General features: G+C 39.8%; 1 protein-coding gene across 6 annotated transcripts in view; it reads right to left on the bottom strand.

Moving 5' to 3' along the window:
- PIEZO2 (piezo type mechanosensitive ion channel component 2) overlaps positions 1–12178 on the bottom strand; it is a 346396-nt gene that overhangs the window by 30673 nt on the left and 303545 nt on the right. For all 6 annotated transcript variants that reach the window (XM_066579538.1, XM_066579535.1, XM_066579540.1 and 3 more), the window contains 3 exons: positions 12043–12105; positions 7976–8142; positions 5731–5924 (listed from right to left, as the gene is read on the bottom strand). In XM_066579538.1, coding sequence (XP_066435635.1) covers positions 5731–5924; positions 7976–8142; positions 12043–12105 — 424 coding nt within the window. The remainder of the gene's footprint in view (positions 1–5730; positions 5925–7975; positions 8143–12042; positions 12106–12178) is intronic.

Here is a 12178-nt window from a genome sequence, read left to right as displayed (position 1 = left end):
CTGTTCTTGGTACTGATAGACTTTTTTTCAAGTATGGCCGCCTGCACACGGGCGGAAATCCCGCGGCGGTATTTCCCGCGGGATTTCCGCCGCTGAAAGTCTGCATAGGAGTGCATTACAATACGCACTCCTATGCAGACAGCCGCGGTTTGGCCGCGCGAAATCTCGCGCGGCAAACAAACCGTGGCATGTCCTATTTTTGTGCAGGGCTCGCACTCACCCGGCCGCCGGCTACGGTCTGCGCATGCGCCGGCTGCGCGGCAGCCGGCACATGAAAGAGCCGGGGCCGCCAGGCGCGGGTGAGTACGCGCTCGTCACTGCAGGCTCTCGGGTCGGGTCCCGCGGCGAGAATTCTCACCGCCGGATCCGACCCGCTCGTCTGCAGGCGGCCTATTACTATGCCACAAGAAAATATACCTAGAAGAATTGATGTTGTTTTGAAGGCATGTGGAGTCTCATGTGGATTCTCTGCAGGCCTTGGTACGGGCTCTAAGGGCTCCTGCACAATGGCAACAGCGATATCGGGCCATGAATCACAGCCTGATATCACCCTTGCAATTCTTCTGAAAACCCCTTGGATGTGAGGCATTTTCACATGGAAACAGCCTCACATCCTTGTGGGGCTGAAGGAATTTCCCCACTCAGCTGTCACAGCTGCAGCAGGAGATCGCAATCTTCTCCCACTGATTTCAATGGGGTTGGGCTGCTGCCGTTGGCCCCATTGAGGATATGTGGAAACCCCTGGATGCGAGGTGCTTTCATTTGAAAATAGACTTGCATTCCTGTGGGTTTCCTTCATCCCCGCCACAGTTGTCACAGCTGCAGCAGGGGATTGCAATGTTCTCCCACTGTTTTAAATGGGGCCGGCGCATCTGGGAGTGCTAAGCCAGCTATAATATATATCATCCAATGCTGATGCAATCTGCTGTATTAACACAAAAATAGGTCTGTGCTCGATGCTCGAAGCCAGACCTTAACTCTATTACATGGCATAATAGGAGGTGGAAGGAAAGGAGGGATAAGGAGGGGGGGGGGGGGGGGGCACCTTACAGCCTCGAGGGCCTAAGCCTCTTATAGTAATATTTTCATGAGTATGGAGAGTACATTGATTTTGTGGCTATGGCCGTAACACCCCTGTCTAACCCTTTAGATGCCATAGTTGTTATTGATGTATTTACAAAGCTACTACATTTTGTATTCAGATTATAACTGTACTGAATGCCCACTTCATTAGAGACACTCATCTAGTAGATCTTTGTACCTCATTTACTCTTTAGAATCATAGCAATTTGTTGTGGCTTGGATTTCACTGGGGGCTGAAATCCTTTTGCAGCAATATTGGCCCATGTGGGCAAAATAGCTTCTTGCAGTTGCCACAAATTAGATGAAGGCACTGACAGTCTCTTAACAGCTGACAGGACGGCTTTATGCTGCTTGTGCCAAATTTTGACCCTCCCATCAGGATGGTGCAACAGATATCTGGATTCATATGACCAGGTGATGTTTTTCCATTGCTCAGTAATACAATTTTTGCTCTCTTTTGCCCACTGAAATGTTGTCTTTTTGTTTCTCTTTGACAGCAATGGCCCTCAAACTGGCCGTCTGCTATTATAGCCCATCTATACTAAGGAACACCAAGTTCTGCATCCGGACACGTCATTTCGAGCAAAAGTAATGTATTTGACTGTAACTTGCTGACTGTGTGCTGCCTGTTCGTCAGAACTAGCTAACATGACCAAGTGTACAACTTGTTATTCCTCAACACAGATGGGCAATATCAGCAGACTACCAGTTCAAATATCATTGCTGTCTTATAGGAACAGAAAGGCTATACAACAGTGGCTGAAAGATCAGAAAAATTAGATCACCGAGCAGTGAAAAAACCATTGCCTGGTAAGATGAATTAACATTTTTGTTGCACTATGCGGATGGGAGGCTCAGAATTTGGCATAAGCAACCTGAATCACTGAACCCCTACCCCCATAGACAAATATTCCTGCAGAACAATTTCCATACTTGGAGGAAGCTATGCCACAATGAACTGCTGTGGTTATGAAGTCCAAAGAAAGTCCACCATGCTAGTAGATGGGCGAGTCTTATAAAGTAGCCATTCAGTGTAATAGTTTTAACTGTTTTCATGATATAATTCCTATTCCTTAAACCCTGGCGTTGGCATGTGCCAGTGAGATGCTGTGTGTGTGCAAGGTACATGCCTTCCTGTGGGCACCGCATATTCTTCCATAGACAATGCCTGCTTCAACATGGTACATTTTTCTTTCTGCTGGCTTGATCTAAGGGAAAATACTCTACATGCCTCTATATGAACTCATAGGCATTCATAGGTACAGTAGGGCCTCAGAAAGTCATTGGAGGATTTATTACTACTTTCTACAACTTGGAGATTGACAGAAGTAATATTGCCTTGTACATAAGCCCTAGTAGTAATGGACATAATACTATATTTTATAGATTCCAGTGCTGCAGTATTATGGCCCACTACTGCACTTAGCAGCTTCCTGAGATGAATACATTAAAGCACCGTTATTAAAGTGATGATAATTAGATTCTTAATGGAACAAGATTGTCAGGTAAGTTCTGTACACAAAACATTATAGACTATTACTATAGCTTCAACTCATATCTGTGATTGTCTGTAGGGAATTTTACCATATTGAATGTAACTGACAATCGCTCTCATACCGTAAGACTGAAAAGGTATAGGTCATTTGCGCCGGCTATACATACATATGGGACAATAATTTTAAATAAATCTACTCATACAGAAAATTTCTCCCAATTTTACATTGGTCTGTGAACTGAAAATGCCGGACTTACTTGACAGTAGGCCATAACTAAATAGATCTTAAATATATGACAGCTACAATTCCTTACTCATAATGAGCACCTCTTGCCAATGCCTGACATTTATTTCCTTTTGTGACTCGTATTACCAGGTTGGGCAGTACACTTAACCATTACAGCTCAAATCCCTGGATGAATATTTTATTAAATTTAACTTAGAGTTTAGACTGATGGAATTTTATATTTTAAAATGTTTATGTTTTTAGGCTTTTACCTTAAATTACATTATATTCGCTGATCTTAAGCAATATTTAAAGTAAGCAATGAGCTCATATACAGTAAATGAAGTTGCTATGTACCATAGTAATCTTTGCAAACTCCTTTCTATTTTAACATAATTTCCTGAAACATTTTACCATCTACCTAATACACATAGGTCTTTTTTACATGAGCGCTGTCCGCCCGCAGTGTAGCCGAATGCATAGGTCGCGGCTACACTGCTCTATAGATCGCGTGAACTGGCTAATTGTAACTACTTTTAAGTAGCCTGTTCACACGATATGGGCTGCATGCTTTACAGCTCTTATGGGAGTGTATGGAAAGCACGCAGCAAAGATAGCACAGATCCTATCTTTGGGGGCACCTTGGTGCTAACATGCGAGTTTGCACTCGCATGTCCTATCTTTGTTAGATGCATGGATTCTACACGTCTAACAATCGTCCATGTGAACGCCTCTATAGGAACCCATTGGTTCCTATAAAAGCGGACAGCGCCCATGTGAATGAGGCCTTACCAACAGACAAGGGAAAACAAGATAGGACAGTTTGTTATATAATTAAAAAAAGTTATACAAAACTTGGGGACCAGGGATGTGCGTGGCCGAAGCCTGCAGCTGAGCGGTTAGCCTGCTATGTTATGACATGGGTAGCATGACCTCTGAGACTCCCCACCTAAGGACATTGTTGATGTGCAAGATTAGCGTAGTCGTCTGACACACCCCCACCCTCCTTTCCTTCCCTTCCCACTCTCTTTCCTCTTTCTTTTCCTTTCTCTGTCTTGTCTTTCTTCTCCTTCTGTCTGTTATTTTGTTCTGTCTTATTATAAATTTGTGCTTAGTTAAGTTTTTGTAAACACAAAATCTAGGACAGTATGACTTACCCCACTAATTATGCAAGAGTGGGGCGGAGGGAGTAGATGCTCATATTATAAATTGTATCTGAGTTCATGTGAAGCCCTCTAACGCACCCTGCCTCTGTGTCATTGCATTGAATGTCCTAATAAAATCTTTTTGAACTAAAAAAGTGAGATAAACATTTTTTCCGCATGTACCGATAAGTGAATGGATAGACACAATAGTCTAAACTCTAACTTCCAGACCTAAGATTTCCACTTGCTATCCGTTACTTGTTCTCCAAAACTTATTTTCGTGGAATGGGTGTTTTCTATGACAATGGGACCCTATTAATGCCTGCTACAAAAATGCCTGCTGTGTCAGTGAATGTAACACAGTTTCCCTTCAGGCCTTAGTCACACGGGCGTTTTTTCCCGCGATTTGCGGATCGCATGACGGATGCGCATACGCAAATCGCGTGACCGGGGCCGAAAAATCGCCCGAAAATACTGCTCCTAGCCACGTTTCAATAGAAACGGGCCGGAGCTGTCCAGCGCATTGAATTCAATGGAGCCGGCAATACAGCCGGCTCCATTGAAAGCAACGCGCTGCGGGCGATTGCGGGATAAATTGTCGGGAAGGGCTTAAATATATAAGCCCTTCCCTGCAATTCATCCAGAAATGTGTAAAAATATATATACTCACCTTGTCCCGGCAGACGGAGTTCAGCGCGGCCGGCCGGCAGTTCTCCTGAACTGCTCTCTCTAGTATTCAGCAGCCAGGGATTTAAAATCCCCGCCTGCTGAATACTAGAGAGAGCAGTTCAGGAGAACTGCCGGCCGGCTGCGCTGAAATCCGTCTGCCGGGACCAGGTGAGTATATATATATTTTTTATTTTTACACATTTCTGGATAAATTGCAGGGAAGGGCTTATATATTTAAGCCCTTCCCGACAATTCATCCCGCGATCGCCGGCAGCCCATTGCTTTCAATCGAGCCGGCTGTATTGCCGGCTCCATTGAATTCAATGGACAAACATCGTTCTTCTCTGCCACAGCTGTTACAGCTGTGGCAGAGAAGAATGATTTGTCTACTATATGTTCTCAATGGGGTCGGCGCTGCTGCCACCGGCCCCATTGAGCGCATATAGAGAAGAGAACAGGAATCGCAGATCGCAGATAGGTGCGAACCTGCGATTTCTGTTCTATAATTTATCGGACGAGCGCATAAAAAGCGCTCATGTGTCCGATACCATTGCAATGCAATGGTTTTATAAAATCGCCGGACGCATGCGCATGCGCAAATCGCGCGATGAAAAGCCCGTCTGACTGAGCCCTCATTCTGACACCAGTGGGAACTCCAGAGGTTCGACCTTCGCAAACTAGTAATTGATTAATGGCATATCAATATGCTATCACTACTTATTGTGTGACAATAGAGGTGCCTTGTTTCCCCAATGTTCCTAGCTCATTGAAGGCTAAGAATCCCAATGCTTTATATAGCCGTAATTTATATATCCACCTTATATATTTTCCAACACAACATACAAAATTCACTCTGGAGTTGTGCGTCTGAATCACAACTTTACATAAAGTTACAAAACTTTATTACATTGTCAATCTATACATTTTTACATTACTGACCCCCATAGCCTATAAGCAACCAGCCACAGCAATGTTGTGCATTGCTTGAGCATACAAGAAGACAATGATTCAGAATCCCTCAATGCATAAGTAGCACAAATGATATTACATTTTTATGATCATTGCTTTCCATATTCTATTTCATGCATTACTTTTATGACTGGTTACTGTACCTGGACAAGCTGTCATGAGAAGCAGCAGAGTCTGCACTGTCCATCCTTTTACTTGAAATTTTTCCATTGCTTTGATGACTAGAACCTGGACCAGGCTGGTTGTCTATCCTGTCTAGTCCTGACTCTCTAGACATTGTCATCATAATGTGATTTTGGTAATACATGTGAATGCTTTCCCGTGTGGGAACAATACCCTTAAAATGTAAGGAAAATATATGAATCTCAATTTCATCTTTTTTTAAATCTTTTAATTAACTTTTTTGTTATTCATGTTAATTATTATTCTAACTAATAACACCAGATATAAATGAAATTAATATGCTAAAATAAATGATTTTGCAATATAATAATGTAAAATTCTTAAAGTTTTCATATTGTTTTCTAAATAAAATTTCACCTTCCCAATTACCCCCATATTAAATTGTTAAGCTCTGTGCATCCTACAGGAAGAGGAAATTATAGCTCGTACAACTTCAAGCGGCTGTAGCTTCAGTTCTATCAGTGCCACTGACATACTCTTGGTGTCATTTTAAAGTCAAGATTTTTGTCCGTAGCACCCATAGATGAGGACTTACAGCTGTTTGAAGTGGGGTCAGGAATACAAAATTTAGAGCTGACATTTCAGTCTGTGGGAAAGGAGCGGACAAGCAGGCAGCAGAGATGATCTGTGATTTTCCTGCCTTTCCCCCTCTCCCAAGGGAAGGGTAACAGGGACCTTTGTTCGTGTAATCATAATCATCCCCCTTATCAGTCAGAGAACATATTTGCTTTCTGGTTGTCACATGTAAGAGATCTTTTTTATGTCAGAAAAGGAGTGGGAAGATGAGCACTCGCTCATGAAATCACACCTCTATGCTGTTTAATCTCACAGATGCTACAGTCATTGCTGACCACAGCATGTGTACCCGAAATATGTATGTACCCAAAATTAGTTCCTATAATAACTAGACCTTGTCCTGCAAAATACAAGGTGTCATACAGCTATACTGATGAAAAAATTGAAAAGTGACATCCACTGGAATACAAAAGTGAAAAAGATTTACTGGTACTTAAAAGGGATGTCTGACTTAAAGAAAAAAAAATTAACAGCTTGAACTTTTGCACCACTACAGTATGACGCTTTATCCAGTTTTAACCTTGTGCCATTAATTAAAACAGAAGATTCTATTGATATTCATTGGCATTGGATGTTTCTATTTTGAGGTGTAATATTGTGCCATCTGGGATATGAAAATAGACCAATGACTACTGACTATCATTTCTAACTAGGAATAAGAGGTAAGTGAATTGAACCTTTTGAATCTGAATTCCAGTTGAACTTTACCGTACTAATACTTTGGTTAGGCGAGAATACAAATCTCAGGTTTCAAACTGGAAGTTCACAAAAACCCCTAAAACTAATATTAAACACTGTCTAATAGTGAGGTGGTTAGCACTGATGCTTTGTGGTGATACGGTCCTAGGTTCAAAACTGGCCAAGAACATCATCTGCATGGAATTGGTTGGATTTTAACATAGGACGGCAGCGCCACAAGGAGGAGGAGGGAGAAGGGTGAAGAAACTTGGTGGCTCAGTGGTTAGCACTGTTGCCTTGCAGGGCTGAAGTCCTAAGGTTCAAATCTGAGCAAGGGCATCTCAATGGAGTCTATATGTTTTTTCTCTTTATATGGATTCTTCTTGTTCTCCATTTTCTCCTTTATAGAAAGAAGGAAGAAGTGTGGTGGTTTAGTGGTTAGCAGAGTAGCCTTGAAGTGCTGGAGTCCTAGGTTCAAATCTAATGAAAGACAACATCTGCATGTAGATGTTGTCCTTGGTCAGATTGGAACCTAAGAACCCAGCATTGCTAGGCAACAGTGCAAATTGCTGAGCTACATCCATTGAAGAACCACACAATTAGCAACTATTCAATACTAGTTTTATAAACATCTGGTTCAGTTCAAACTCAATCTGACTAAACTGAACTCTGTGAAAAAAATTGTTGAAACAACCAAACTTTTGAAAAGTTCACCCATCATTACTAGGAATCATGGCGTTACTCACATCTACTGATCTATTTCCTATAAGCATTTAATAGATGCTTTAATTGAAAGGGGAAAGGGGTATGTCCTGGTGACAGAATCTTCTTATAGAAAGCTCTGAGGATGCCAATTTGAAAGAGCAGCATATTTTTCAATTAAATGACAAGAGAGAAAAGACAAAATGCATTTTCCTTCCCATAGTCCTGTATAATATTTTCAAAGTTTACCTTTTTAATTTCTCTCGTCAGCATACAACGTTCTATCCTTAGCACTGTAGAAATATCAATGTGTTCTCGAGAAATTGAGTTAAGCCAAGCAGTAAAACTATCAAGGGATGCAAGGAAAAGTACCCATGTAAACTTCAAAATGTTAAATACTCTTTTAATGACATTATCTGCAAAATATAATTAAAAGGAAAATGTCTTAAAGGCACATTTGTGTCTATCATCACTCTACACTTTAAACATATTTATTAGCAAATATTATTGGAGATTTCTGCTGCGTTACATCTAAATCAAACAAATAGGCCCTATCACTAGAAGCAACTCCATATAAGTGTATATTGATTTTCATTATTGTGTTCTGGTTTCATACAAAAAGCAGTAATTATAATGGAATACTAGTTTTGCACACAGCTAATGGCATGTAAAATAAGTACAATGACCCTTTGGTGTCACTCAGGTTTCGCACATACTACCAGGAAGAAATACTTCAAAACCAATGCCCTCTAAAATGGAAAATTAACAAACTTCATGGTTCTAATATTTATATGATATACAAACATATAATTCCATACATATGATTATACATTAGATGTCAACTTAACAAATTAAACACATTCTGTTCCTGGTATGGTGGGTTGAATTATATCATTGAATGGCTGTGATTGGCTCATTGAACGCCAGCTGTGATTGGCTCAGGCTGCGGTTCTGAGCCAATCACAGCATTCTCTTGCTGGAGGCGGGGTATTCAACCCATGTTACCAAGCAAAAATTAATATAAGACAGTGTCTTATTTTCAGGGAAACACGATATGTATATATGTGCACAAAAACACTATGTATTTACCATCAAAAATGTATATGAACGAAGCTAAACTGGTTAAAGGAAAACCTCACCAAAACTGAAGCAAACATTTGACGAATGTGCACATTAATACAGAATATTGAAAGACTTAAATAAACTAACTTAAAAGTACATTTAGCACAAATTTAGATGGTGCCTTCAATAGTTTTTTAATCCTTTATAGCTGTCTGTATGTTTGAGTGTTTAGCTAGTCACTATATGTAGCATGTGGCTTTTGAGGTATTGCAAAATACACTGAGTTTAAGTATTTTTCCTATAACTTTTAGGGTACTGACCGTTATACTAACCAAAGTGTTGGCACACATAAAATTCTTCAGTCTTTTCTAGGACAGTTGCCAAGCTTATAACATTAAGATGCACAAATATCTATATGTAAAATAGATAGGCCCTTTAGTATAACTATATATAGAAGTGCCGTGTAAGTATTGATCAGGATTAATGGGCAAGTATTAAAGAAATTCTTACATTTTTTGATTTATAAAGTAAGTATATAAGCTTTGTTGTAGACTTATAGGAACTCTGGAAAACATCCGTATTCACGTGTTTTCCTGGAGCTAACTATTTTAAACTTCAATTGTAAAGTTGCAAAAAAAAGAAAGTGAACCCTTTGTAATTACCTGGATTTGTACGTTGATTACTAATAAGATATGGTCTGATTTACCACAATTATAAACAAACATAATCTAATGAAGCTACTAACATACAAACTGTTGTACTGTTCATAACTTTTATTGAGAAAATTGAGTAACCATCCAAAGTTCATGGAGAAAAGTAAGTGAACTGTCTAAAAAATAATTTCTTGTAGATTCCCCTTCAGCAGCAATCACATCCAACAAATGTTTCTTGTAGATGCAAATAAGATTTTCACACTGGTGAGGATATATTTTAGATCATTCCTTCCTGCAAATGTGTTTAAGTTCATCAATATTTCTGGGATGCTTTACATGCACAGCCCTCTTCAAATCACACCACAGTATCCCAATGAGGTTAAGTTTACAACTGATTTGGCCATATCAAAACACAAATCTTCAATTTCAACCATTCTGTAGTTGATTTATGATGTACTTTGGATCATTACCTTACTTGAGATCATGGAATGCTGCCCTTACATTCTCCTATAAAATATTTTGCTACACCCTAGAAATCATTGCCCAAGCCCTAATACAAGAAAGCAGCCCCAAGCCACAATATTCCTTCCACCATGCTTAGCAGTTATGATGAGGATTTAGGTAGTGGTGTTATTTTTCCTGGTGCATTCATGAAATAAAGTTATATTAGTGTCTCATCTGTGCATAGACCATTTCCCCAGAAGTATTATGGAACATTCAAGTGGTCTTGGGCAACCTTTACACAGACTGCAATGATTTTTTTATTGGACAGCAGAGATTTCTTTTGCGGTGTACTTCCATATACCAATTTTTTTGTTCAGTGTTTTTGTGAATGGTGGACACATAAACCGAAGTTTTTACAGCTTATAGAGTCTTAGAATTTTTCCTGTTGCCTTTGGGTATTCTCTCACCTCTTTCAGGGTTTCCAAGTGTGCTCTTGGAGTGATTCTAACAGGATGCTAACTACTAGGGAGAGTAGTAGCAGTTCTAAATTGTCTCCATTCGTAGATAATTTGCCTAAAGCTGAACTGGCTGATTTAGACACAACAATTATTGCTTGAAATTAGCTCAAAAGCCATCGTTTAAAGCGATAATCGTCGTGTCCATCTTGCACCCGTCATGCAGTTTTCGTTAAAGATTCGCTCATCGTTCGTCTTTCAGTCCGCTTAGAATCCATCGTTCCGCTGTTTGCTTTTTGTTTGGTCAAAATGACATCATTTAGTCGTTCAGCGATTTTAGGGGAGTTTTCAATGCAAACACTACACAACGATAATACAACGACTGAAAAGCCCGACATTTTCCAAAGATTTTTGTTAGGAAAAAAGTCTGTCTTTAAAGAAAAACCATCGCTCACTTTTATCGTTATAATGAATTTCGAGCGATAATCTATATGTCTAAATGGGGCTGTACACCCAGGTCTTTAGCATTGCTTTTGTAGTCCTTTCCAGCTTCATGTGTGTCTAACATCTTCTAAGGTTGTTTAAATCTGGCATATATGATGGCATGGTTCACACCAATCGATCTTTCTTAAGAAGAACAAATTTGTCAGTAATCAGTCTCCTTAATTGAAAAAAACTTTTACCAATCCGGAAGTTATTAACACAGAGGTTTACTTACTTTTTTCTCTCCACTCTGGATATTTACTCAATAATAGCCATGAATGGTACAACTGTTTGTGTGTCACTAGTTTAGTTAAAATATGTTTATCTAGGACTTAGGCCAAATGGAGATGGCTGGGTCAGATTCCAACTGCAAGATTCTCGCAGCAGGAAGCGACCCTGTGCCCGTGCAGTGACCTCTCACTTACCTGTCCAGCGTCTTCACTCTGCACTGTAGATGTGCCAGCTGGCACACAGCTGTGCAAGCCTGTGCAAGGCTCGCACTGAAATAGGACATTCCGCGATTTCCACCCCGTGGATCATGCTCTGTAAAGCTTTCCATAGACTAACTATGAAAAGTGCAATGCTTGCGGGATTTAAATCGCGGCATGCTGCAATTGCCGCAATTCTTCGCAGTGAGCCTATCTGTTACATAGGCTCACTGCGGAGACCTGTCAGTGCTCCCTCCTGCTCCCCCGTGCTGGAATATCGCAAGTGATATTCCGTTACGGCCGTAGACAGGGAGCCTTAGAGAAAAATGTGACCCTGCTTTATTAGTAATCAATGGAGAAATCCAAAAGATTCCAAAGGGTTTACTTACTTTTTCAAACTCACAGGGGGTCCTTCAGCTTTCTGTTTTCATAATTTGCTCAAAATTCATTGCTTTTCTATTTTGATTGTGTTATCAGAAAAGTCAATGCTCTCTTCAACATTATCAGTAAATGTAAGGGGCTGTTCACATTAGGATTCTCATATAGTTTTAATATATATATGTTAACCATACATGAAAAAAACATTTTAAGCATACCTGTATATTTTTTAAATGTATGTACTAAATAGATAGCCATAACTTTCCATACGTTTCTGTCCATTTTTACATTAAAAACATGTATAATTTTCACTGTAAACTCTCTTTTCTCAATAACGTTTTGTAATTGTATAGGCAATCACATACTAAAATTGTTGCAATTAGTATTTAGTAGATAAAAGACAATGACACTACCTGGTCCATCCGACTTCTTTTTCCCTTGTTCTTCTTTCTCATCGAAATCTATAATAATGTGCCCTGGAAATTAGCAAAAATTTAATGGCATTAATTTACATTGTTCTTTATTTCCACTTCTGTATGATGATCATGG

The sequence above is a fragment of the Eleutherodactylus coqui genome, chromosome 9 (genome assembly GCF_035609145.1).
Source record: "Eleutherodactylus coqui strain aEleCoq1 chromosome 9, aEleCoq1.hap1, whole genome shotgun sequence".
NCBI classification, from domain to species: domain Eukaryota; kingdom Metazoa; phylum Chordata; class Amphibia; order Anura; family Eleutherodactylidae; genus Eleutherodactylus; species Eleutherodactylus coqui.
Note: the sequence above shows the minus strand (reverse complement) of the source record. Positions and strands in the feature narration are given on the sequence as shown.